Source organism: Pelophylax lessonae (genome assembly GCF_965119305.1).
Source record: "Pelophylax lessonae genome assembly, chromosome: 9".
Taxonomy (NCBI): Eukaryota; Metazoa; Chordata; class Amphibia; order Anura; family Ranidae; genus Pelophylax; species Pelophylax lessonae.
The window spans coordinates 144930914-144956263 of NC_138776.1; the positions used below are offsets into that span (position 1 = coordinate 144930914).

At 39.5% G+C, this 25350-nt stretch overlaps 1 protein-coding gene across 1 annotated transcript in view; it reads right to left on the reverse strand.

Annotated features, from left to right (window-relative positions):
• Nucleotides 1-25350, reverse strand: part of NPFFR1 (neuropeptide FF receptor 1) — a 402077-nt gene that overhangs the window by 34977 nt on the left and 341750 nt on the right. Inside the window, exon 3 of the mRNA XM_082268073.1 lies at nt 9275-9374. Coding sequence (XP_082124199.1) covers nt 9275-9374 — 100 coding nt within the window. The remainder of the gene's footprint in view (nt 1-9274; nt 9375-25350) is intronic.

The window sequence follows — 25350 nt, forward strand, 5'->3', positions numbered from 1 at the left end:
TTTATTTGGCTTGATGAATATTAGTTTGAATCAGTAGAAGTAGCTGCTGAGATGGGCATCGACCCCCACCCAGGCTGGCGGAATTTCTGCAGCAGGAAGACCCAGCTGTCGCAGAGCCCACCCTATTTATTAGCTTCCTCAGCCACCCTCCCAGGGTTTGGCTGGAGCTCAAACAATATTTAGGCTACCCATTTGATTCTCCCCCCCCTATGTTCTGGAAATATCCAAACAAACCTACAGCCTTCAAACTCTAGGACAGGCCAAAGCAATTGAAGGCCAATTCACTGCTTAGAGTGAGACCAGAAGAAGCTTAATTTGCCTACCACCTAGCAACCTACCTAGACTTAATTATTATTTCTGTATACAATTTCATCTGCATATGATAATGTAATCAGGCACCTGACCTGGTGGGGTAATCTGATCAGGAGGGGGATGCATATCCTGTATATATTGGGTGTGAGTTGTTCAATGAAGGTTGCAAAACTTATACATGCTAAGTTGTCGGCTAGTTTTGTATGGGGGGCGGCTAGAATATCTGATATCTATGTTCAGACTGGAGGAAGCATATACTGACGGAAGCCCAAAAACACAGTGTGGGTTGCGGTTCCATTGCAGACGCCATTCCCCGAGCGTGTGCAATTTTTAAAGCATGACATGTTAGTTATCTATTTACTTGGCCTAACATCATCTTTCATATTATACAAATAAAAACAATTGGGTATATATTATTATTTGTTTCTTTAAATGTATTCAAGTGTATTTTTTCCCAAAAAAATGCATTTGAAAAACCACTGAGTAAAAGCTGTGTGGCATAAAAAATTACAACAACCGCCATTTTATTCTCTAGGGTCTCTGCTAAAAAATATATAAATGTAATTTTCTAGCAAAAAATACTGATTTGGCAGGATTTGGCAGTAAAAGAAACGCTATATTAATCCCCGTTAGCTCTCATAGCAGCCCTAAATGTATCAAATGATATGCACACTTTCTGTGTTTCAACAGAGTAATCTGGGAAGAGTCTGCCATTGCAATAGGATAGGTTTCCAGTAGGGTACATGGGTAACTCTAAGGATCTTGCCTCAGTCCCAAAAGATTAGCAGGTGGTGAATCAGCATATACCAAAGCCTCAAGGTTTGCATTGCAAGGTGCAAATAGCAATTGTGTGCTTTTACATAGTGTCTTCTACATGGCTAATACACTGTTCAGCATAGGTGGGCCGAAACAACTTTTGTCTAACTCTTGCTGAATCAATCAAATGACCAAGTGAACAGCATCTATCTTGGATGTTATAGCTGCCTGGCACCAGCAAAAATTACAATTGAATGGAGAAGGAGAATACAGTTCTAATGATTTTTATAAACTGAGGGGTTAATAAGGAGTTCAACAGAGGAACATTTAATTTAACCACTTTACCACCGGAGGATTTTGCTGTCTTACGTCTGGGCCACTTTTTGCGATTCGGCACTGTGTGACTAAGGATGATCGAACTTTTGAAAAGTTCGGTTCGGCCAGAACATCCGAACTTCCCGAAAGTTCGGCCCGGATTTCAGAACCCCATTGAAATCAATGGGACCCGAACTTCGGTAATCAAAAAACACCATTTTGAAGCCCCAAAACCCAATAAATGCCCCTAAAAAGTGCTTAGGGTTCTGGGTCATGCCCCATTAACTATTAATCACACAAAAAAAGTTCTTAAAAATTGTCATTTTTGATAAAAAAGCCAATTATTGAAAAAATTAAAAAAAAAAAAGAGAGATTAATTTTTTTACTTTGGATTTAGTATCTGGAGGGTCTAAAAAGTGTGCATGTGAAGTTTCAGCTCTGTAGCATGTCCAGAACCATGAAAAAAAAAAAAAGATAATTTTTCAGTAGAACAGGGATGTGGGTCGGGACCCTCCTTTAACTTTAACACCTATATGATCTTTTTCTCTGGTTCTGGACATGCTACAGAGCTGAAACTTCACAGGTACACATTTTAGACCCCCCAGACACAAAATCACACAAAAAAAAGTTCTTAAAAATTGTCATTTTTGATAAAAAAGCCAATTATTGGAAAAAAAAAAAAGAGATTTTTTGATTTTTACTTTGGATTTAGTATCTGGGGGGGGGGGGGGGTCTAAAAAGTGTACAAGTGAAGTTTCAGCTCTGTAGCATGTCCAGAACCAGAAAAAAAAAAAGATCGTTTGTATTAGAAAACTTTCTGACGGGGGGTTGGCTCCGCTTCTGTAACACCTTGCCGGTTTAATAGAAGGCATTTTTTTGGGATCTTTGCAGTCAGGAAAAACATCTGAACTTGTGTATAGTGGTACTGTGCACAAGTTCTGATGTTTTGCCTGCCTCCAAAAACCCCCAAAAAATGCCAGCAAAAACACACCTGTGCATTTTTTTTGACGCTAGCGTTTTTTTGGCATTTTTTGGGGTTCTTTTGAGGCAGGCAAAACATCTGAACTTGTGTATAGTGGTATATATACACACATACATATATTTATATACACACCTAGACATATATAGGTGTGATAGTAGCAGAAATATATTACTGTAAATGATTTCATTAGCGCAAGCATATATTTCTGCTACTATCACACCTATATATGTCTAGGTGTGTATATAAATATATGGATGTGTGTATATACACCACTATACACAAGTTCAGATGTTTTGCCTGCCTCAAAAGAACCCGAAAAAATGCCAAAAAAAACGCTAGCGTCAAAAAAAAATGCCCAGGTGTGTTTTTGCTGGCATTTTTTGGGGGTTGTGGAGGCAGGCAAAACATCTGAACTTGTGCACAGTACCACTATACACAAGGTCAGATGTTTTTCCTGACTGTAAAGATCCCAAAAAAATGCCTTCTATTAAACCGGCAAGGTGTTACAGGAGCGGAGCCAACCCCCTGTCAGAAAGTTTTCTAATACAAACAATCCTTTTTTTTATGGTTCTGGACATGCTACAGAGCTGAAACTTCACAGGTACACCTTTTAGACCCCCCAGACACAAAATCACACAAAAAAAGTTCTTAAAAATTGTCATTTTTGATAAAAAAGCCAATTATTGAAAAAATTAAAAAAAAAAGAGATTTTTTGATTTTTACTTTGGATTTCAGATCTGGGGGGTCTAAAAAGTGTACATGTGAAGTTTCAGCTCTGTAGCATGTCCAGAACCAGAAAAAAAAGATTGTTTGTATTAGAAAACTTTCTGACAGGGGGTTGGCTCCGCTCCTGTAACACCTTGCCGGTTTAATAGAAGGCATTTTTTTGGGATCTTTGCAGTCAGGAAAAACATCTGAACTTGTGTATAGTGGTACTGTGCACAAGTTCAGATGTTTTGCCTGCCTCCAAAAACCCCCAAAAAATGCCAGCAAAAACACACCTGGGCATTTTTTTTTTGACGCTAGCGTTTTTTTGGCATTTTTTGGGGTTCTTTTGAGGCAGGCAAAACATCTGAACTTGTGTATAGTGGTGTATATACACACATCCATATATTTATATACACACCTAGACATATATAGGTGTGATAGTAGCAGAAATATATGCTTGCGCTAATGAAATCATTTACAGTAATATATTTCTGCTACTATCACACCTATATATGTCTAGGTGTGTATATAAATATATGGATGTGTGTATATACACCACTATACACAAGTTCAGATGTTTTGCCTGCTTCAAAATAAAACCCCAAAAATGCCAAAAAAAACGCTAGCGTCAAAAAAAAAAAAAAAAAAAAAAGCCCAGGTGTGTTTTTGCTGGCATTTTTTGGGGGTTTTTGGAGGCAGGCAAAACATCAGAACTTGTGCACAGTACCACTATACACAAGTTCAGATGTTTTTCCTGACTGCAAAGATCCCAAAAAAATGCCTTCTATTAAACCGGCAAGGTGTTACAGGAGCGGAGCCAACCCCCTGTCAGAAAGTTTTCTAATACAAACAATCTTTTTTTTCTGGTTCTGGACATGCTACAGAGCTGAAAATTCACATGTACACTTTTTAGACCCCCCAGATACTAAATCCAAAGAAAATCAAGAAAATCTCTTTTTTTTTAATTTTTTCAATAATTGGCTTTTTTATCAAAAATTACAATTTTTAAGACCTTTTTTTGTGTGATTTTGTGTCTGGGGGGTCTAAAAAGTGTACCTGTGAAGTTTCAGCTCTGTAGCATGTCCAGAACCATAAAAAAAAGGATTGTTTGTATTAGAAAACTTTCTGACAGGGGGTTGGCTCCGCTCCTGTAACACCTTGCCGGTTTAATAGAAGGCATTTTTTTGGGATCTTTGCAGTCAGGAAAAGCATATGAACTTGTGAATAGTGGTACTGTGCACAAGTTCAGATGTTTTGCCTGCCTCCAAAACCCCCCAAAAAATGCCAGCAAAAACACACCTGGGCATTTTTTTTTGACGCTAGCGTTTTTTTGGCATTTTTTTGGGTTCTTTTGAGGCAGGCAAAACATCTGAACTTGTGTATAGTGGTATATATACACACATACATATATTTATTTACACACCTAGACATATATAGGTATGATAGTAGCAGAAATATATTACTGTAAATGATTTCATTAGCGCAAGCATATATTTCTGCTACTATCACACCTATATATGTCTAGGTGTGTATATAAATATATGGATATGTGTATATACACCACTATACACAAGTTCAGATGTTTTGCCTGCCTCCAAAACCCCCCAAAAAATGCCAGCAAAAACACACATGGGCATTTTTTTTTTGACGCTAGCGTTTTTTTGGCATTTTTTTGGGTTCTTTTGAGGCAGGCAAAACATCTGAACATGTGTATAGGGGGTATATATAGACATATATGTCTGAATATATACCCCTAGACATATATAGGTGTGATAGTAGCAGAAATATATTACTGTAAATGATTTCATTAGCGCAAGCATTTATTTCAGCTACTATCACACCTATATATGTCTAGGGGTATATATTCAGACATATATGTCTATATATACCCCCTATACACATGTTCAGATGTCATGTCTGACATCAAACATGTCCTCAAAAAAGCACAGGCAGTGGCAGCCCCTGCAGCATAAAAAATGCTTGGCTGGTGAGAAGCCATATGCCTGTCCCGAAGCTATTCAGAGAAATGATCATTTCTCTATAGCGGTCACCCTGATATGGAAGGGTTTTGTCACCCTGCCATAGCAGTCACTGCCAGTTAACCCTACACTACACTACGGTCCCCTGACACTTAACACTTTCCCTACAGAAACTACATTTTTGAAGCTAACTAAAGTGTAAAGGAGCACTCTAACTACACTAGATATCCCTTTCCTGACACTAATAAATAGCTAAATGACACTTTTCAAGTAAAATTAACAGAACTGCTTCCACTCTCTTCCATGTACAGTATAAAAATGCTAGGAATATGGCGGGGGCGATCTTATATACTGGGGGGCGTATTCACTAATGATTGGTCTAGGGACCCCCTTGTCACTCCAATCACATTCCTAACATTCTCCTGCCCCCTCAATTGGCTTTTGCTAATGGTTCTGGTCCAATCACAGGCTTTTAAAGCCCATTTCCTGAAGCATTGCATTTTGGGCGGTTCTGGTTGCCGAATTCCCAACTTTTTGGGCAAAAAGTTCTAAATTCGGCCGAACCTCCAACACCCAATGTTCGGGCCAAACCGATGGTGGACCCGAACCGTTCGATCATCCCTATGTGTGACTTTAACTGACAATTGCGCGGTCATGCAACGCCGTACCCAAACGAAATTTACGTCCTTTTGCTCCACAAACAGAGCTTTCTTTTGGTGGTACTTGATCATCTCTGCGATTTTTATTTTTTGCGATATTAATAAAAAAATGTGACAATTTTGAAAAAATAACAATATTTTTCTACTTTGACAGTTAAAAAATATCCAATATATTCAATATATTCAATTTTGTCATATATTTAGGCCAAAATGTATTTAGCTACATGTCTTTGACAACAAAATTCTCAATGAGCGTATTTTTAAACGCTTTAAGATCGGAAGATTTTACCCCATTCCTGACCAGGCCATATTTTGCAATTCGGCACTGCGTTATTTTAACGGACTATTGCATGGTCGTGCGACGCTGTACCCAAATTAAATTGATGTCCTTTTTTTTCCCACAAATAGAGCTTTCTTTTGGTGGTATTTGATCACCTGTGCGATTTTTACTTTTATAAACAAAAAAAGAGCGACAATTTTGAAAAAATACCAATATTTTTCACATTTTTTTTATATGAAATTTCCCCCCCCCCCAAAAAATGTAAAAATCAAAATTTTTTAACATTTTGGGTCAATTTGTTTTCTGCTACATATGTTTGGTAAAAAAAAATAGCAATAAGCGTATTTTGATTGGTTTGCGCAAAAAAGTTATCGCAGCTGCTAACTACGGGAAATTTATGTCATTTTTATTGTTTTTTGTTTAAACTAGTAATGGCGGCGATCTGGCAGCGACTCCCGCTGTGACTGAATATAGCGGGAGAGAGGGGAATGTCAGGTGTCGTAGGTCTACGTCGCCAGACGATAACTAGCCACTGTACCGCAGTAGCAGCACAGTGAGCAGTATTAAAGTGGTTAAAAAAAAAATGTTTTTTTTTCTTTTTTTACTTATCAAGGTTGCTTTAAAGTGGTTGTAAAACCCACTTTAAAGACATTTACCTATAGGTAAGCCTAAATTAAGGCTTCTGAAAAAATATATATACAAAGTATATTCCTCGCGCCAGTGGAACTACAAGGGTATTTAAGTAAATAAAATTGTGTGAACCTAGTGACCTAAAAACAATATACTATGCAGCTGCTGTATACAAAATAAGTAATGAAGTAAAATGGTCTTGTAGAAGGCCAAATACAGCGCTTGCTAAAACCAGTGGGTGCCAATAACTGTATCACTCTCTATATATATAGTACAATTCCAGTGTGAACTAAACATCTAATAAAGTGATTCAACACATATCCATCAAAAAGCACCAAAAAGAAAAAAACTCCCTCTAGTGGATACTTATATAAATTAATACATGGTGAATAGACACACAAATAAATCCAAATATAAATACAAACATGTTTTAAATATTGTCAAAAAAAATAAATCCAAAATTATATATATTAAGGCTTACCTATAGGTGCTTTAAATATCTTCTAAACTTGCACTGTTTAGGAGATATTTACAGTGCATGCAGCCGATGACGTCATTATTTTTTAGCACTGATTACTGTAGTAATGTCACTGGTCCCCCCAAAAGTGTCAAAAATGTCAGTTAGGGGTCCGATCTGTCCGCCGCAATGTCGCAGTCCCACAAAAAATCGCAGATCGCCGCCATTACTAGTAAAAAAAACCAATAAAAATTACATAAATCTTTCCTCTAGTTAGTAAACGCGATACCATTTGCGCACACCAATAAAAATAGGCTTATTGCAATTTTTTTTACCAAAAATATGTAGCAGAAAATAAATTGGCTTAATATGTCAAAAAGTTCTGATTTTTAAATTTTTTTTTTGAGTATGTTATATAGCAGAATGTGAAAAATATTGTTTTATTTTCAAAATTGTCGCTCTTTTTTTGTTTAAAAAGCAAAAATTGCACAGGTGATCAAATACCACCAAAAGAAAGCTCTATTTGTGGGGAAAAAAAAGGACGTAAATCTCATTTGGGTACAGCATTGCACGACTGCGCAATTGTCCGTTAAAATAACACATTGCCGAATCGCAAAATAGGGCCTGGTCAGGAAGGGGGTAAAATCTTCTGGGGCTGAAGTGGTTAAGCTGCTATAAGATAAAGGTTAGCTCAGCTAACCAAAACAAAAAAAAAGTGTATTGAGAACCAATTTTTATCCATGGCGTATACGGTTTGTGTATGGCCATCATCATTGGTGAACTTAGTATCTAGCAGATGGTTAGCTATAGCTGTTATTACAATGCAATTACAAAAAATATCAAGGCAAATGAGACACAATCTTTGCACTGTGTTATAAAAAATTGTATTTACACTGATGTTTATGAACTTTAACTTAATTGTAGGAATGGACTCTTAATCGATTGCTGGAAAGAATTTCATAAGAAGAAAAGGATGAAAATGACATTATATTGACACATCTCTTGGCTCTAATCCATATCTCATTATTCATTGAATGATTGACTACTTCCCTTGTGAAGGGCATATGTGATAATTTGGGTACAGATTTAAGCGTTCTTCTACTGATAAAACAAACAAACAAACAAACATAACAAAATGTATTCACAAGTGTTCTTCATTTAGCCTGTTTTTGTCCTAAAAGCTTATTCTGTAAATATATAAGCATGCCACTGAATACATTTTACACAATTTTCTCCACCTTTGAAGTCATTGTAACTATAGCATCATTTTGTATCATTTTGCCAAGCATTAACGCAGCAGGACCAGGAGTGTTATGGGAATAGTTTATATCACAAAGGTTTAACGAGGCCCGTGAATCTATTTTCCAAGCCTCAACGTGGAAATGTAAGCTAATTACCTTGCTTTTTTTTTTGCGAAGTACAAGACTTGATGTTAAAATGAAATTCCATGTTATATGGTTACATTGAAAAACAGCATTTTTGTTGAACGCTTAGGCCCCGTTCACACTGGGGCGACCCGACTTCCAGGGGCGACCTCCGAGGTCGCGGTGCGAGCAGCGCGCCGCGACCTCGGAGCGGCCAGCACGGACTTCATAACATTGAAGTCTATGACGGTCGCTCCGGGTCGCCCAAAAGAAGCTCTGGACCCTTTTTCTAAGTCGGAGCGACTCTTGTCGCTCCTATTAGAACAGGTCCGCAGCTTCCCTATGGAAGGCGACCTACGGCGACCTGTGAGGCTTTACCCCGGATGCCTGCATACTTAGATGTGCCTCTTTAATCATCAACCATGTGAGTTGCTAAATGTTGTACCTTCATTAAAAAGAGAAGAGAGGCGCCTCTAAGTGTCGCAGTATGGTGACCATACTGCGACACTTAGAGGCGCCTCCCTTCTCTTTTATACTCTGTAACTCCTGCTGGATTTTGCTTCTAATCCCCTTGTGGAGGCACCATTTGTGGATGGACATTTTATGATGACACAACCTATCACATTGCTATAATCTTTGTATATAGACTATAAACTGAAAGACTTATGAATAAATGGTTGTGGAACGAATCATCTGAGTTTCCATTATTTCTTATGGGAAAATTTGATTTGATATAAAAATGCTTTGGATTACAAGCATGTTTCCGAACGAATTATGCTCGCAATCCAAGGTTTTACTGTACATTAAAAACAATGCAAATTTGTTGTAATACCTTTCCACTGCAATTGCCACCAGAGTGAAGACAGAGGCAGAAACAGACATTCCTTGCACAAGGCCGCTCATTTTGCACATGATGTTGTCGAAAGGCCACCCTATAAGACAACAACAAAGAAAATGCTATTATATTTAGAAAGATTATATGGTTTCCATGGGGGTTATGTATTAGTATATGTTTCCCTTACTGTGTTCACCATACTGTCACAAAGTTCAGATGTGGCGGGGGTTACTCATGTTTCTGACATCTGACCCCACTGCCCTTTGGCATTTTATCTATTATGTTCCCAATTATCAATACTCAGAGATTTTCAATAACAATATCTCAACATTATTCTACAATTTACACCAATACAATTTTTACATATTTTTGCCTGAAGGGTAACTCCATATTTGTGGGAAAAAAATTAGTAAATAAAAAAAAAATAAAGAATAATATAGCATATACAATTGCTAAATTGTAGTTAAGTGTTATTAAAGTGTGACCTTTCCATTTCAGCTGCTTTAATTTTCTGTAAAATGCAATGCAATAGGGCTACCATAGATGGTATACAGAACGCCTCCTGTAAATATAATATCCTACTTGTGTGATTGGCTCACTTATTTTCCTCAAAGTCAGCACTAAGATATATGTAATTTTCTCCCAAAGGGAAATCACGTCCAAAGGGATGCAGACCCTTGCAGGTGCAGCAACTGATTGATTAAAAATCTAAAACCCACATTCTCTCATTAGAGCCCTGCAGGTGCAGCAGCTGATTGATAATGATAAATCCACTCCCATTAGATTCACTTTGAATATTGACACAGACAAACATCTATTTCTTCATAATAACAAAAGGTAGGAAATTGCAATAAAGATTGTAAAAATCCTTGCAATATACATAGATCACCCAGAAGGGATTGTTTCTTTTTTTCTCAACAAAAGTGGAGTTGATCTGCTAGTTCCACACTGCTATGAAAAATCGACATGTTGTTTTGAGATATTCAGGGGAATTCATAAAGAGTGTCTAAGGCTTGCCATACATTATACAACTTTCTTGTACAATTTTCCTTTAGATTTACGAAAACCTTATAATATAAAGTCAACCCTAAACACTTTCAATCTGGTAGGCCCTTGCACTAAAGAAAATTGAATAAGACAATTGTATAATGTATGGCCAGCTTAAGACATACTTTGGAATTCCAAGGCGCCTCCATATGACAAATGGCAATGCAGGTGACTGATTCATGGACTTGTTGTAGACAGGTGCATGAACGAAGAGTGTGCACCAAGCGTGGAGGCACATTTTGTCCAGGATGTCCATACAGGCATTCTGCCTACAATGCAACTCAACTTCCTCCCACCACTGTGGCTGTCACACAGAGGCAGTAGCAGGGAATTTTGAATCCGATTGGGCAATGCCTGATGGAAATTCACAGAAACTAGTTCCCCAACAGATCTGCTCCCCTTGTAAATGGCAGCCTGCTATTGTTTAACCACTTAAGCCCGGAGGATTTGGTTGCTAAACGACCAGGGGGTATTTTGCGATTCGGCACTGTGTGACTTTAACGGACAATTGCCGGTCGTGCGACTCTGTACCTAAACAAATTTGACGTCCTTTTTTTTTCCACAAACAGAGCTTTCTTTTGGTGGTATTTGATCACGCGCTATAAACAAAAAAAAAACGTAAATTTTGCAAAAATAACAATATTTTTCACATTTTTTTATATGAAATTCCCCCCCAAAAAAATGTAAAAATCAAAATTTTTTAACATTTTAGTCCAATTTGCTTTCTGCTACATATGATAATAAAGAAAATTGCTGCACTAACTGAAATTCAAAGCTTCAAACATACAAACTTCAGAAGTTGGTAATAAAATCCAAATAGAAAAGCTGCTACACAGAATCTGGAATAAAAAACAGATCTAAAAGCAATATAAGAACAATGTAGCGCTAATCATCAGTAAAAAGTTCTCAGAAAGATTAAAAAGTCCATGTAAAGTCCCAATATGATCAGATGAAAAATGTAGCGAATCCGTGATACCACCACCAGACACCCAGTTCACACTGACCCTTACCACATAACGATGATCCCCATGACAGAGATCCCAAATGCCAAAAATAGACTCAGTAGGACTCGATATGTATCCTGGATAATATGCGTCCTTCTCTGGAAGTCTCAGGTCAGTAGTCACAGGTATGTAGGGAATGAAGCACAAAGCAGTATCATAGCGCAGACCATTTATTAACCAGATCAAAATAATAGATTAAAAACACTTACAAGGATCCAATCATAACGAGCATGTAAAGCAGTCCAAATTGTTTCCAAGCATGTTCCGCCACGGCATTCCACCAAAATGATGGCCGCCACGTCTCCTCACTGTGGGCGAGCGTGTCCACTGTGACCGCCCGACGTACGTTTCGTTACACTGAACGTCTTCTGAAGACGTCACTGAAGACGTTCACTGAAGACGTTCAGTGTAACGAAACGTACGTCGGGCGGTCACAGTGGACATGCTCGCCCACAGTGAGGAGACGTGGCGGCCATCATTTTGGTGGAATGCAGTGGCGGAACATGCTTGGAAACAATTTGGACTGCTTTACATGCTCGTTATGATTGGATCCTTGTAAGTGTTTTTAATCTATTATTTTGATCTGGTTAATAAATGGTCTGCGCTATGATACTGCTTTGTGCTTCATTCCCTACATACCTGTGACTAATGACCTGAGACTTCCAGAGAAGGACGCATATTATCCAGGATACATATCGAGTCCTACTGAGTCTATTTTTGGCATTTGGGATCTCTGTCATGGGGATCATCGTTATGTGGTAAGGGTCAGTGTGAACTGGGTGTCTGGTGGTGGTATCACGGATTCGCTACATTTTTCATCTGATCATATTGGGACTTTACATGGACTTTTTAATCTTTCTGAGAACTTTTTACTGATGATTAGCGCTACATTGTTCTTATATTTCTGCTACATATGTTTGGTAAAAAAAATCGCAAAAAGCGTATTTTTATTGGTTTGCGCAAAAGTTATCGCGTTTACTAACAAAGGGAAAGATTTTTGTCATTTTTGTTGTTTTTTTTTTAACGCGTAATGGCGGCGATCTGCGATTTTTTTTGCGGTACTGTGACATTGCGGCAGACAGATCGGACCCTTGACTGACATTTTTGACACTTTTGGGGTTACCAGTGACATTTCTACAGTAATCAGTGCTATACATATGCACTGTTACTGTAAAAATACACTGGTAGTGAAGGGCTTAACTTTATTTGAGAGGGAGGGGCTGTGTGTGTCCCTAGGGGCGTGATTCTTACTGTGATTGGCTGTGGCTTGAGCTGTAGGGACACTGATCAACGGTTCTACATTGTAGAACCGCCTGACTTTCTCCCTCTCCCCTGACGTTCGGGTCCGCCGGTCACACGCGCGGGGGGGGTCCGTGACCGCACGGGAGCGGGAGCGCGCCTCCGCGGGCGCGCGCTCGCTCCCCAGAGCCTCACAGGCTAGCGACGTAGACCTACGTCGCTCTGCCTGTGAGGGGCTGACTGCCGCAGTAAATATACTGTGAGCAGTCGGCAAGCGGTTAAAGAAACTGCCCACTGCCTGCTGTCAATTTTAGAAAAGAGCTAAAGTGATGGGGAATTGGTGTATCAGCCTCCCCACCTGAGTGTCACAGGTTGTTAGGAGGTTGTTAGCCGTGGAGCTGACAGTCTTCCTAAGTGACCTGTGGGGAGAAGGAAGAGGTGGCAAACATGCAAGATCGGCTACACAGCATACAGCACTCTGCCTGTCTCTGTACTCCCAACTTAGGCTGGCCATACATTATACCATTTTCTTATTCCGTTTTCCTTTAGATTTACCAAAATCATATAATATGAGGTCAAACCTAAACACTTTCAATTTGTATGCAATCAGGCAGGTCCTTGCACTACATAGTTAAAGGTAAATCTAAAGAAAATTGAAAAAGAAAATTGTATAGTGTATGGCCAGTCTTATACTTGGGCTTTATTACCTCCAGATTCATTACCTATGAACTTGAGGTATTTCTTTTTGAATTAGGTACATTAAAGCAGAGTTCCTCGGATTTCCACTCCCCCTCCAAAAATTTAAAGTCAGCATCTACACATACTGTAGGTGTGTGGCACCGGAGGGGGGAGGAAACAAATGAGGGGAAGTTCCACTTTGGGTGGAACTCCGCTTTAAGTGCTGGGTTCACACATATGCAATGTCAAACATCGCATGTGATTAGCACCGCACTGCTGTGCAAATCACATGCGATGTCTCTGTGGTGCAAATTCAGCCATATAGATTACATGGCTGAGTTTGCATCGCATTCGGACCAAAGTTGCACAGGACCCTTTTTCTGGTCCGCACCAGAATCAGATTGCATGGGTGTTCACACCTATGCGATCCGATTCCTGTCCGAACTGACAGTCCACACTGCGATATGCAAACTAATCTGGGGTTGTCGTTATGTTTATATTGACACCTCCAGCAGTTCACATATGGCAGTGTAAACTGCCTGCGAGTGGGTGCGATGCCGGAAACCACAATGGATTCGCAGGGTTCCTACATCGCACCAGTATGAACCGGCGCTAAAGCCTCTTGCAGATAGGTGAGTAAAACGCCATGTTTGTGGTTGTGTAGCATTTTTGTTTATGGATCTGAACACAGGTGCACTGTTGTCTATGAGACTATGCACACAGCTGCGTAAAGATCCATAATGCAGTGATGCAATCAGAGCTGTAACAAAATAAAAATGTTATATTCGATTACAGTCATTTACATGTATAGATAGTATACACAAGTATATACAAGCGCATATGCGTAATTTCAACACTGGAAGCTAAAAGAGGACAAAGAACACATATGCATGTTTGCACGCCTATACACTTGTATCTGCAAGGTCTTTATGGAACATAACTTACTCTTTCTGCCATTGGCTAATGATTACGTTTGTGTGCGAGAGGCCTAATAGCGCTACTTTGTAAAACGTGCTCTTTTGAGAATGACCTGAATCTGCTGCATGTGTCGGTAAAGCTACCGAAAAGAGCAGGTCTTTTTTAATCTGGTTCATGCCATTTTAAAGGGCTATAGCACTAGAAAAGTGTTGTTAGGGAATTATTGAATTCCCTGATTGTAACTATGTACATACATAGTGAGGCTGAAAAAAGACATCAGTCCATCCAGTTCAACCTATGGTAAGTGTGTCTGTGTTTATGTCAAGTCGGGTAAGTAGGGATGTGTCAATGTAATTACAAGTAGGGATGTACCAATATCAGTTTTTTAAGAATGAGTACGAGTACCAATACTTTTTCTCAAGTACTCGCCGATACCAAATACCAATACCCAGTGTAACAAACTGGGTTTACATATGTGCAGGCCCAGTTTCAGTGCGACATGTTAAAGCAATCTGGTGCGGTTTTGTTCGGCTGTTTAGGTACGATTCATGTGCAAATGTTTTAAGTGTATGATACTTGAAATTGCACCTTAACTGAACTGAAAATGGTACCTGACTCTATTTAAAATTACACTGTATCCAGCCCACAAACCTGCTCCATAGAAAGCCAAGGTGATTCACATGTGATGTAAATCAGAGCTCTGAGGAAGGGAGGACACCCTCAAAACGTGTAAGCACATTTAGAGGTTTACTATCTCATCATGGTCTGTAATCAGCAAACTACGCCCAGTGGACTTCCGCGGTGGATCTATAATTGTACATTGTACCTATTCTTTATTCATTTTTGTAAGTATGATGTACATACGTTTTTAAATAATAAAACATTTTAAAAGCTAATGCACTAGGCTGGTGCGCCCTCTGCATTTTTTTCTTTTCAGTTTCCTTTGAGGTTTCCCCGACCCTTTATGAGTGGCAGCACAGCAGGACGACGACAATACCAGCTAAGGTCGGTCTCCGGCTATCCTAGTCGTATTAATAACCCCTCAAACCCAGGAGCATTTATTCTCTTTGATATACTTGTTTCTCTGTGCCCCTGTGCTGAGCAAGTCTAATGGGAGTGGTTTCATAATTATCAACCAGCTGCTGCACCTGCAGGGCTCTAATGAGGAAAATTGCTGGTTCTGCATCCCTTTAGATTTAATCTCCTATCGGAAGTATCTCATCAAAAATGACATTTTTGTTGTAGGGGATGCTAACAATCTGACTTGTATCTTCGTGTAGGCTAATGGGAAAATCAGTGAGCCAATCACACAAACAGGAAATTACATATTTGGGGGGGGGGGGGGGGGTTCAGCACACATTCTGTGTACAGAACACCTCCAGATAGCCGTATTGCATTGCATTTTACAGAAAATTACAGCCCCTGCAGATTGAAAAGGAAAGGTAATTTTTAATAACATTCAATTACAATATTTGTGTCGCAATTATATACGCTATAATTTTTTTTAATTTGCTGTTTTTTTTCCCAACGAAAGTTAACTTTCATCAAAGCTGCACAGTTTGTTTTTATTTCCAGTCATCACTCACTTGCATAGGCAGTTTTTTGGTAAAGGTGAATTAACCCTTTAAAAGGATGTTTGTGATTTTAGTTCCAACCAATGATACTGAAGAAATCAGAGCTGTTAAATTATATTGTCATTCTGCTGTGTGAACACTCATGCTGTTTTGTGAATCCTCATCTGTGGGGACAAATAAGGCAGTCAGCCGCTTTTACCTACATCCAAAAAAAAGAATTATTCCCTGTTGATCAATGAATACTAATGTTTACCCTACCTCAGATATACAATGTAAATGCAAGCAGCCATACAAATGTCAAATGCATCAATGGGGCTCATCTTAAGGCAAACCATTACCAGCCTAACTATGAAAAGAGCTAAAAAGAAAGGCTGTCAGCAGCATTCTCTAACTATGTACAAAGACATATACACGGCACAGACTTGAATATTGATTCCGGTGAACCAAGCAAGTAATGTTCATATTGGTTTTCTCTTGATGAAATCAACAAAAGCAATTCCAATAAAAATCAAGAAAATAGTGTTCAGGTGTTCTTCTAAGGACCTTGTAGATTCAGGCGAGAGCTATAATGGCGCTATTTAAATTGTTTTTAAATTATTTTTATTATTTAATATATTTCTCTTTCTTCTGACAGACTTGCTTGAGATCACCCCATTAAACTAGATGGGCTACTACGATTGCTGTACCTGATTGTTCACATTAGCCCTACGTATATGAAGTACCTCTTGGCTCACAATGCAAAATTGCAGTTTGGCAGTTAAAAAAAAAAAAAAAAAAAACAGTCACCAGAAGTTGTTGGCATCAACCCAACACCCCCCCCCCCAACACCTGAAAACCTCATTTATTCATTACAACCTTGCTAACATGTACAAGAATGGATGTCGCATTGCCATTTTATTTTTATTATTTTTCTAAAAAATAAAAAAACTGATAAATGGTGCCTTTTGTTAAAACATTACAAGGAACCGCCAACAAACAACAGACACTAGCTGGTATGCTCAAACAGATCTCTTAAGGCCCCTTTCACTCATACGGTCCGTTCAGTCACGTTTTTTGTCTTCAGTCAACGTCAGTTTTCATCTCAGTTCACATCTGTTTTTCATCAGTTTTTCGTCAGCTGTCATCCGTTTTTCGTCAGTTGCTATCCATTTTTCATCCATTTTTCGTCAGTTATCTGTTTTTCATCCGTTGCCATCCGTTTTTCATTCGTTGTCATCCGTTTTTCAACCGTTGTTATCCGTTTTCATCCATTGTCATCCGTTTTTCGTCCGATTCGTTTTTTTGACGGATGAAAAATAGGATCCGTTCAAAAAAATGGACATTGACGGAAGCGGATGAAAACGGATGTTAATGGATGATCATCCGTTGTCATCCGTTTTTACATAGAGATACATTGATGTCCGTTTTTCATCCGTCAACAGATGGATGAAAAACGGACAAACGGACAGCATGTGTGAAAGGGGCCTTAGAGTGAGGATAGTGAGAATGGGTTCTTAGTGACAATTCACACAGGTGATCTTGTTAAAAGACTGATTGCCCATCTCTGTAGAATTGCTCCCTTGCTGGCTGGGCCAACAAGATGGAGGGAGGAAATCACAAAGGTAAATGGAAGGCTAGCCTGCATAACTGGTGATGTGTCGCTAATGTAGAGTTTCCCTGGTGACATCCTCCTTAGGCTTACATATAGTAGCAACAAATCTATAGAGCTGAAAATACTGCAAGTGTGGTTTAGTGCGTTAAGGTGCATTACAAACTCTTTCAAAATGAATGGGTTACCTTAAAGTGGCTGTAAAGCTCAGACATGAAATATGAACAAAGCATATGCCTCTATAGTGTGTGCATGTTTCAATTAGGAGCACTACATATTATTTCTTTCTGCTGCTTCTATCCTCTGCTGTCAGCAGGAGTCACTTCTGACAAGTTTTCCTGACACCAAGAAAAAAATGGTGACAGGGGGGGGAGCTTTAGCTGATTGACAGCCTCTGCTCTGTTTCTGTGTGGAGGGGTGTATTTCCCTTCCCTCTAATCCGCTCTCAAAGCTCTCTTTACTGAGCACTGCAGAGTGTAACTTCAGCTCTCCAGCCCCTTTTTCCTGACAGCTCAGACAAGCTTTATAATTTCTTCACTTTGAACAGATGTGAAAAAGAGAAGATACAGATAAACAGGTACATCTTATGTAGGAGGATTTGTTTAATCTCTGTGTAACACCTGAAGCCAGTCACTTCACTGGGTATATGTAAGGGTTTACAACCACTTTAACCGCTTGCCGACCCTATAACATACATATACATTCATACATATACATATATAGCGATATGGCGGCTCTGTTGTCCTGGATCACTGAACTTCTGTTGAGGGGGCTTGTGCGCACGCCGCCGGCGATCCAGCTATGCTGTGATTAGACTAGCACAAGCCGATCAGTGGGTGCCAGCCAATGGATGACTGCTGGCACCTGCCGATCGTTGGGAAGACACACAGCACAGAGCTCTGCCTATGTAAACAATGTAGAGCTCTGTCCTGTCAGCAGGGAAGTGATAGATTTCCTTTCCCGGCAAAGCACAAAGCACTCAGATGTGCTAACATCACTGTATTCATTATTTGAAAAAGAAAAAAAGTATGTATGTGTGTATATATATATATATATATATATATATATATATATATATATATATATATACACAATAGATCACATGGGGATTATTAGATAAAATAATGTGCTAACTCCATAATGAACATGGTCTTATTTGTGATTTAAAATGTTATGTATTATACATTTTGTATTTTTATATAATAATTGATGTGGTGTCATTTTCTATATGCCCTACAAAAGTCAATGGCTACAATTTTGATGGTATGACATATGTAAATTATAGGATGTAGGCATACAGAACCTTCATTTACATATAATATTTTGTAATGTTATTGCATGTGAGGTAAACCCCCCATTCCAGTTTAGAGAATGGACACATTACCCCACATGCATGAAAATGTGTGATACGTACTTTTCTTGTGTGTGAGGTAAAGTGACCATTCCCCATTAGAGAATGGGCGCATTACCCCACAGGCATAAAAAAGTGAGTGTACTGTTCTTGTGTGTAAAGGTAATGTGGCCAATCTCCATGAGAATAGATAAATTACTCTACACGCATGAAAAAGGGAAGTGTAAATTTTCTTGCATGTGAGGTAAAGCAGCCATTCCGCATTAGAGAATGGACACATTACCTGACTTGGATAAAAAAGTGAAATGTACTTTTCTTGTGTGTGAGGTATTTTTTGTTTTATAATATTTTGTAATGTTATTCCATGTAAAGTAAAAACCCCCCATTCTGTATTAGAGAATGGATGCCATACCCCACATGCATGAAAAAGTGTGATACATACTTTTCTTGCGTGTGAGTTAAAGTGGTCATTTCCCATAAGAGAATGGACACAATGCCCGACATGCATGAAAAAGTGAAGTGTAATTTTCATGCATGTGAGGTAAAGCAGCCTTTCCGCATTTGAGAAAGGATACATTACCTTACTTGGATAAAAAAAGTGAAGTGTACTTTTTATATGTGTGAGGTATTTTATTTTATAATATTTTGTAATGTTATTCCATGTGAGGTAAATCCCCCATTCCGTATTAGAGAATGGACGCATTACCCCACATGCATGAAAATGTGTGATACATACTTTGCGTGTAAGTTAAATTGGCTATTCCCCATAAGAGAATGGACACAATGCCCGACATGCATGAAGAAGTGAAATGTAATTTTCTGGTGTATCTGGTTAAGTAGCCATTCTCCTTGAGAATGGAAACATTACCCCACATGCATGAAAAAGCAAAGTGTAAATTTTCTTGCATGTGAGGTAAAGCAGCCATTTCACATTAAAGAATGGATGCATTACCTGACATGGATTGGCCCACACACATTAAAAATTATCCCGCAGTGCAGCTGACTTATTTCCTGGAACTTAAAAAAGAAACAGATGACAACAAGATGCATTTGCAATAAAATTTTATTAAATTGGCAAAAATAGCAATTTTTGGGGGGGTTTTTATGGAATGTTAAAAAATGCATTCAGATAATTTGAACAGTGCCCATTAAATTTGGCCAGAAAACAGTGGCCTTAATATTTAGCCAAGGAAAATAAAAGGCATAGTTTCTGGTTAGTCACTATATTAAAATACAAATACATTTAAAGGTGATTGTGACCAGAGTAGGGAAAGGAATTATCACCCTGGAAAAATCCCATGGGGGGGGGGGTTGGGGGGGATCCATAGAGGACTGGGTCTGGTATGAAGGTGGGGGCAGGCGTAGAGGAGCTGTGGATTGGGGGTGGGAGTAAGGGGGACATGGAACAGCCGAGCTACCTGGATAGAGGGGTGGACCTGGAGGAGCAGTGCATAGATATTTTCCAGCTGGGGCAAGTGGAAAGAGTGGCGGTGGCATGCCACTCCTTTTTTCTTCCCTGAAGGTCCCGATTAATGCATAGATACTATCCATGCACTGCTTCTCATGCTTCCCACCAAAGTCAAGCAGCTAAGGCTGTGGAAGAAGGTTTCCTGCAGGTTCATCAGATGAAGAACTGAATCCAAGGCCCTTCTTTCCGACCGCACTTCCCCCAGCAACTCCAGGATGTGTTGCTCAATTTGGGAGGTCATCTCTTTCCCCCCTCTAATGCCGCCCATGTCCACGCCCAGGCACACATGGAGATTGGGAATATTGATTCTCTGTAGCAGCTTACAAGGACATAAAGTTTATTATAGACAATGTATAGATAGATAGACAGACAGATAGACAGACAGACAGACAGACAGACAGACAGACAGACAGACAGACAGACAGATAGACAGATAGATTAGATAGATAGATAGATAGATAGATAGATAGATAGATAGATAGATAGATAGATAGATAGATAGATAGATAGATAGATAGATAGATAGATAGATAGATAGATAGATAGATAGATAGATAGATAGATAGATAGATAGATAGATAGATAGATAGATAGATAGATAGATAGATAGATAGATAGATAGATAGATAGATAGATAGATGAAATGACACATCCACGATTTCCTATTCTGATACTCCCGAAGTTGCTGGCGATGAAGTTACTGGTGTGCTCACCATCGTGGCTGGTTTGGGAGGACTGGCCTCACACTCTTCCACCTGCTCCTGCTTTATCTGGTATGCTGACCAGTTGGATGTAGTACTAAAAATGAGAAAACACTACAAATTAATTAAAACACACACACAAATAAATAAATAATAATAAAAAAACCCCAAAAGATTAAAATGTAAAACATTTTTAAAAAACATAGAACATTTCTTTACAATTTCTACCTATCACGCAGCCCCCCCCCAAAAAAAAAAAAAAAACATAAAAAACAACTATACTTACTAGCTAGGCTCCATTGCCTTTCTTAGGAAGGCAAGCTCGGAAACCAAATGGATATGGTTTTAGTGTTGATGGGGCTCCACTGGTAAGCAGCTTGTTTCTGCAAAGTGAGTTCCCCACTGTGAGTTCTCTGCGAATCCTATGAAAATTAAAGGGTCAAAACTTCAAATGAACTGAAAAGCATGTTACATTATAGTACATATAGTAGGTGAATCATGAAGAGATAAGCACTTACCTTAGTTCAGATGTTTTTTTTTTGTGGAAACGGTCCACATACCATGGGTGGGAAAGTTCCCACAGCTCAGGGTTCATCTTTACAACAGAGATGATTTCACTTTTTTGTCACGTCCTTTACTATAAATGTAGTGTAGCAGCACAGCACAGTCATAAAAGACCATGAAACAAAAATCAAAGGTCACTGGGAAATTCCTGTATAGACAGGATTTCCCGTATTGTCATTTTAATATTTCAAATGACTTTTTTCCTGACCACTAGAATGGATAAGCCCTAAACATATCATGTGTTTAGATGTGTTTACAACGTGTGTAGGCATGCTCAGCATTTTTTCTGCTTTTCAGCTTATCTCCTCAACACACTGGTAGTGTTTTTTTTTCCAAGGCACCCCCGAGGAACCCAGAAGAAACCTCAAGGTGCCTCTGCACCTGGTTTAACTAATGAGTGTAAGATGATTTCCATATTACCATGCAGAGCTGTTGATGATGTGATTTTAAATGAAGGGGGGGGGGGTCTACTTGACTGACAATATCCACATTTGTAGTTCTCACTCTTGGAGCCGGAGTAGAACAGCTGTAGTGTCACAATTAAGCTGCAGCATGGAGGGGAGTATATGAATCTTTTTGCATGTGGAGTGGACACATTATCAAAAGACATCAACACATGAAAACATACCATGACTATATATGACTGATATATAGAATGTTTAATTTGTGTTTTGAGTTTTTAAAGCGTAAAGCCCCGTACACACGTACCGATGGTCGGCTTACAAATGTTCCTCTTTTCTCCCCGGGATGTCGGTGTCTGCTGAAAAGTGCAAAGACAGCACAAGGACAGCACAAGAATTTTGTCCGCCGACTGCAGAAGTGATGTCATGTAATGGTTAACTTTCCCTGTGTTTTCTATTTTCTGAGCATGCCCAGTCTTGCAAATCTGCGGTCTGTCGGCCGAATTGTGTACTGACAGGCGAACAATCGTCCGTTCTGGTGTCGGCATACAAATATTTTCATGTTTGCACGAAAGACTTTTGTCCGCGGATTGTGCGCAGACATCTGTCGGAGGCACCATACTAACACGCGTACAATCGGCAGATCCTTCGTCCACCGACGTTTGTATGCCGACGATCGGTACGTGTGTACGGGCCTTTACTTCACTTTTGTTGAGAAAAAAAACATTTCCCTCTGGGTGATTTCTGTACATTGCATGGATTTTAATAAACTTTGTTGCAGATTCAGCTGTGGCAGCTGCAGGGCTCTAATAAGGAAATCTGCTGGGCCTGCATCCCTTTAGACGTGCTCCTATTGGGAGTATCTCACCAAAAAATGACATTTTCATTGCAGGGGTTTCCAAAAATCTGACTTGTATCTTAAGCAGACTTCTAGGAAAATTGGTGAGCCAATTACAGAAGCAGGAAATTAGGTTTCTGGGGTGTGGACAGTACATATTCTGTGTACAGAACATCACTAAGTATTGTAGTTTCAGAAAATAAAACAACTGCAGATTGAAAAGGAAAAGTGATTTTTAATAACATTCAATTGCAATATGATTTGTGTCACAATTGTATACGCTATATTTGTTTTTCTTTATTTGCTATTTTTTCCCCATGAAAGTGGAGTAACCTTTTAATAAAAAAGGGTTGTATATAGAGAACACTATCGGTCCCATTCTGTCTTTACATGCAATCCGCTGATAGGTGCTGCCAGAAGAGAACATTAGCGAGTGGAGGAGTGAAAAACATAGAACCCACAGAGGGGCAACAAGCTCTCTGTCCCTCTTTCCCCTTTCAATGGGTGTCCAATGCCATTCTCTATTTGGGAGTTGATATAAATTTGGACACTGCTGCCCTCTATGTTGCCAATTTTGACCCTTGCTTCTTCGGTTACAGATGGATTTACTTAATTGACACATGCGCACCTTGACCTAGTTCAGCCATTGTAGTTTTGTAATGGTGACGTTATTGCCCAGGATTCTCTATCTAATGCAGGCTCTCCCTATCCGCTTGCCCACCTCTTTCTCCAAACGCATAAACGTCCTGTTTTTCGTGAATTTATTATATGGTCCCATCGGAAACCGCACCTTCAACTCCAGCTTCCTCATCTCCCTAAAATTCAGGGAGGGGTAGGCCTTCCAGATGTGCAGGCTTTATATAGAGCAGCTCACCTCACCAGGCTGGTTTACTGGCATTGTCATGCTAAGGCCAAGCACTGGGTGGACATGGACATGGAGGACTCAGACAGTATGGCGAGGAGTTAGCCGTGGATTGCCTCCCCGCTGGTGAAGGCCCTCAGCGATCATCCTACCATAGGAAGTACCTTACTAGTAGCTAGGGATGTTTTTCGCTGTTCCTCGATCTCCCCTAGGGCCTTAAAATGGAATGCAACTGAGCATGGGCAGAGCAGGGTGAGACAGTGTATTACTGGATTTAAACAGTAAGGCACCTAATTTAATGTTTTACATAGCTATACCTGCAAAAGGGGCCAGCCTGAATGCAAGTCGTGCTGCACGGGGCGGCTCAAAGTCGGGGAGACTTTGAGTCGCCCCAGTGTGAACCGGCTCTAAGGCTAAAAATACAGACTAGTAAGGAACAGCCCCCTCTGTAGTCTTTACATTTTTTACACTTACTAAAGGGACTGCCTACTTCTTACTGTGTCGTTTTTATTAAAAATCACAGATCGCCACCATTACTAATAAAATAAATAAATATAAAAAAAAAAAAATTGATCCCGTAGTTTGTAAACGCTATAACTTTTGTGCAAACCAATTAAAATACGCTTTTTGGGATTTTTTTTTACCAAAAATATGTAGCAGAATACAAATTGGCCTAAACGGGGAATGTTTTATAACAGAAAGTAAAAAATATGGTGTTTCTTTCAAAATTGTCGGCCTTTTTTTATTTATAGCTCAAAATCTAAAGGTGGTAGAGGTGATCAAATACCACCAAAAGAAAGCTCTATTTGTGGGAAAAAAAGGGCATCAATTGTATTTGGGTACAGCGTTCCGTTAAAGTAGCGCAGTGCCGAATGGCAAAAAATGGCCTGGTCATTAAAGGGGTAAAACCTTCCGGGGCTGAAGTGGTTAAACTTCCCACCTTCCAAACATTTTATTGATTACTTCTGTGATAAAATAACTTAGCATTGCTTCATTTGTTACAAGGACATTGTTGCCACTTGCGTCCCAGAAACCAAGGAAACCAAGGATGGTGTGTAGACTGTCCTAAAAATGTATAACGTCATTGGTTAATGGACCCCAGCAGTCACACAGTAGTTGATTGTTATTTTAGACCATAAAAAACAATGATGCTGTACCAAAAAAAAAATACACTACTGTGGAGGCAAAACCATCACTTCCAGGACTCGTTATTCTTTATGCTGAAGATAGTTTTTAATGACATTGGCTGTATGTTTGAGTTCATTGTTCTGCTGCAGAATAAATTAGGGGCCAACCACATGCCTCCCTGATGGTATGGCATGATGGATAAAGCCCCGTACACACAGGTCGAATATTCAGACCCTGTGTATGGCAGCCGGTCCGACAGAAGCTGGCTTGGCCAGCTTCTGTTGGACGAGCATGCAGGAAGAAAACCAGCAGCCGGCCGCATCCCGATTTGCTCTCTTAGCCAATGTCTGAGAACGCTAACCAGAGTGGTCCTGCGGGGGGGGGGGGGGGGAGTATTTGGCTGTGTAATAATAAGAGGGATACAGAGGAAGTGCAGCAGTGGTGAACTCTCGAACCCCAGCTCAATCCCAGCCTCTTTACATAGGAACTCCTTGTGTAACCGGGCGAACGGTACCTCCTGTCCTCCTTAGCGGGATATTGCCAGAGGTACCAGGAACTCCTGGTGGTCAGCTCGATCCATGTACACAAATAAATGAAAGAATCTAAGTGCTCCCTGTTGTTAAAACCTTATACATTTATTACAATCTAACCTCACACAGTGATCCTCTTGGGTAACAGAGAATCAATAAAACACAACTCTGATCCTCTGCCA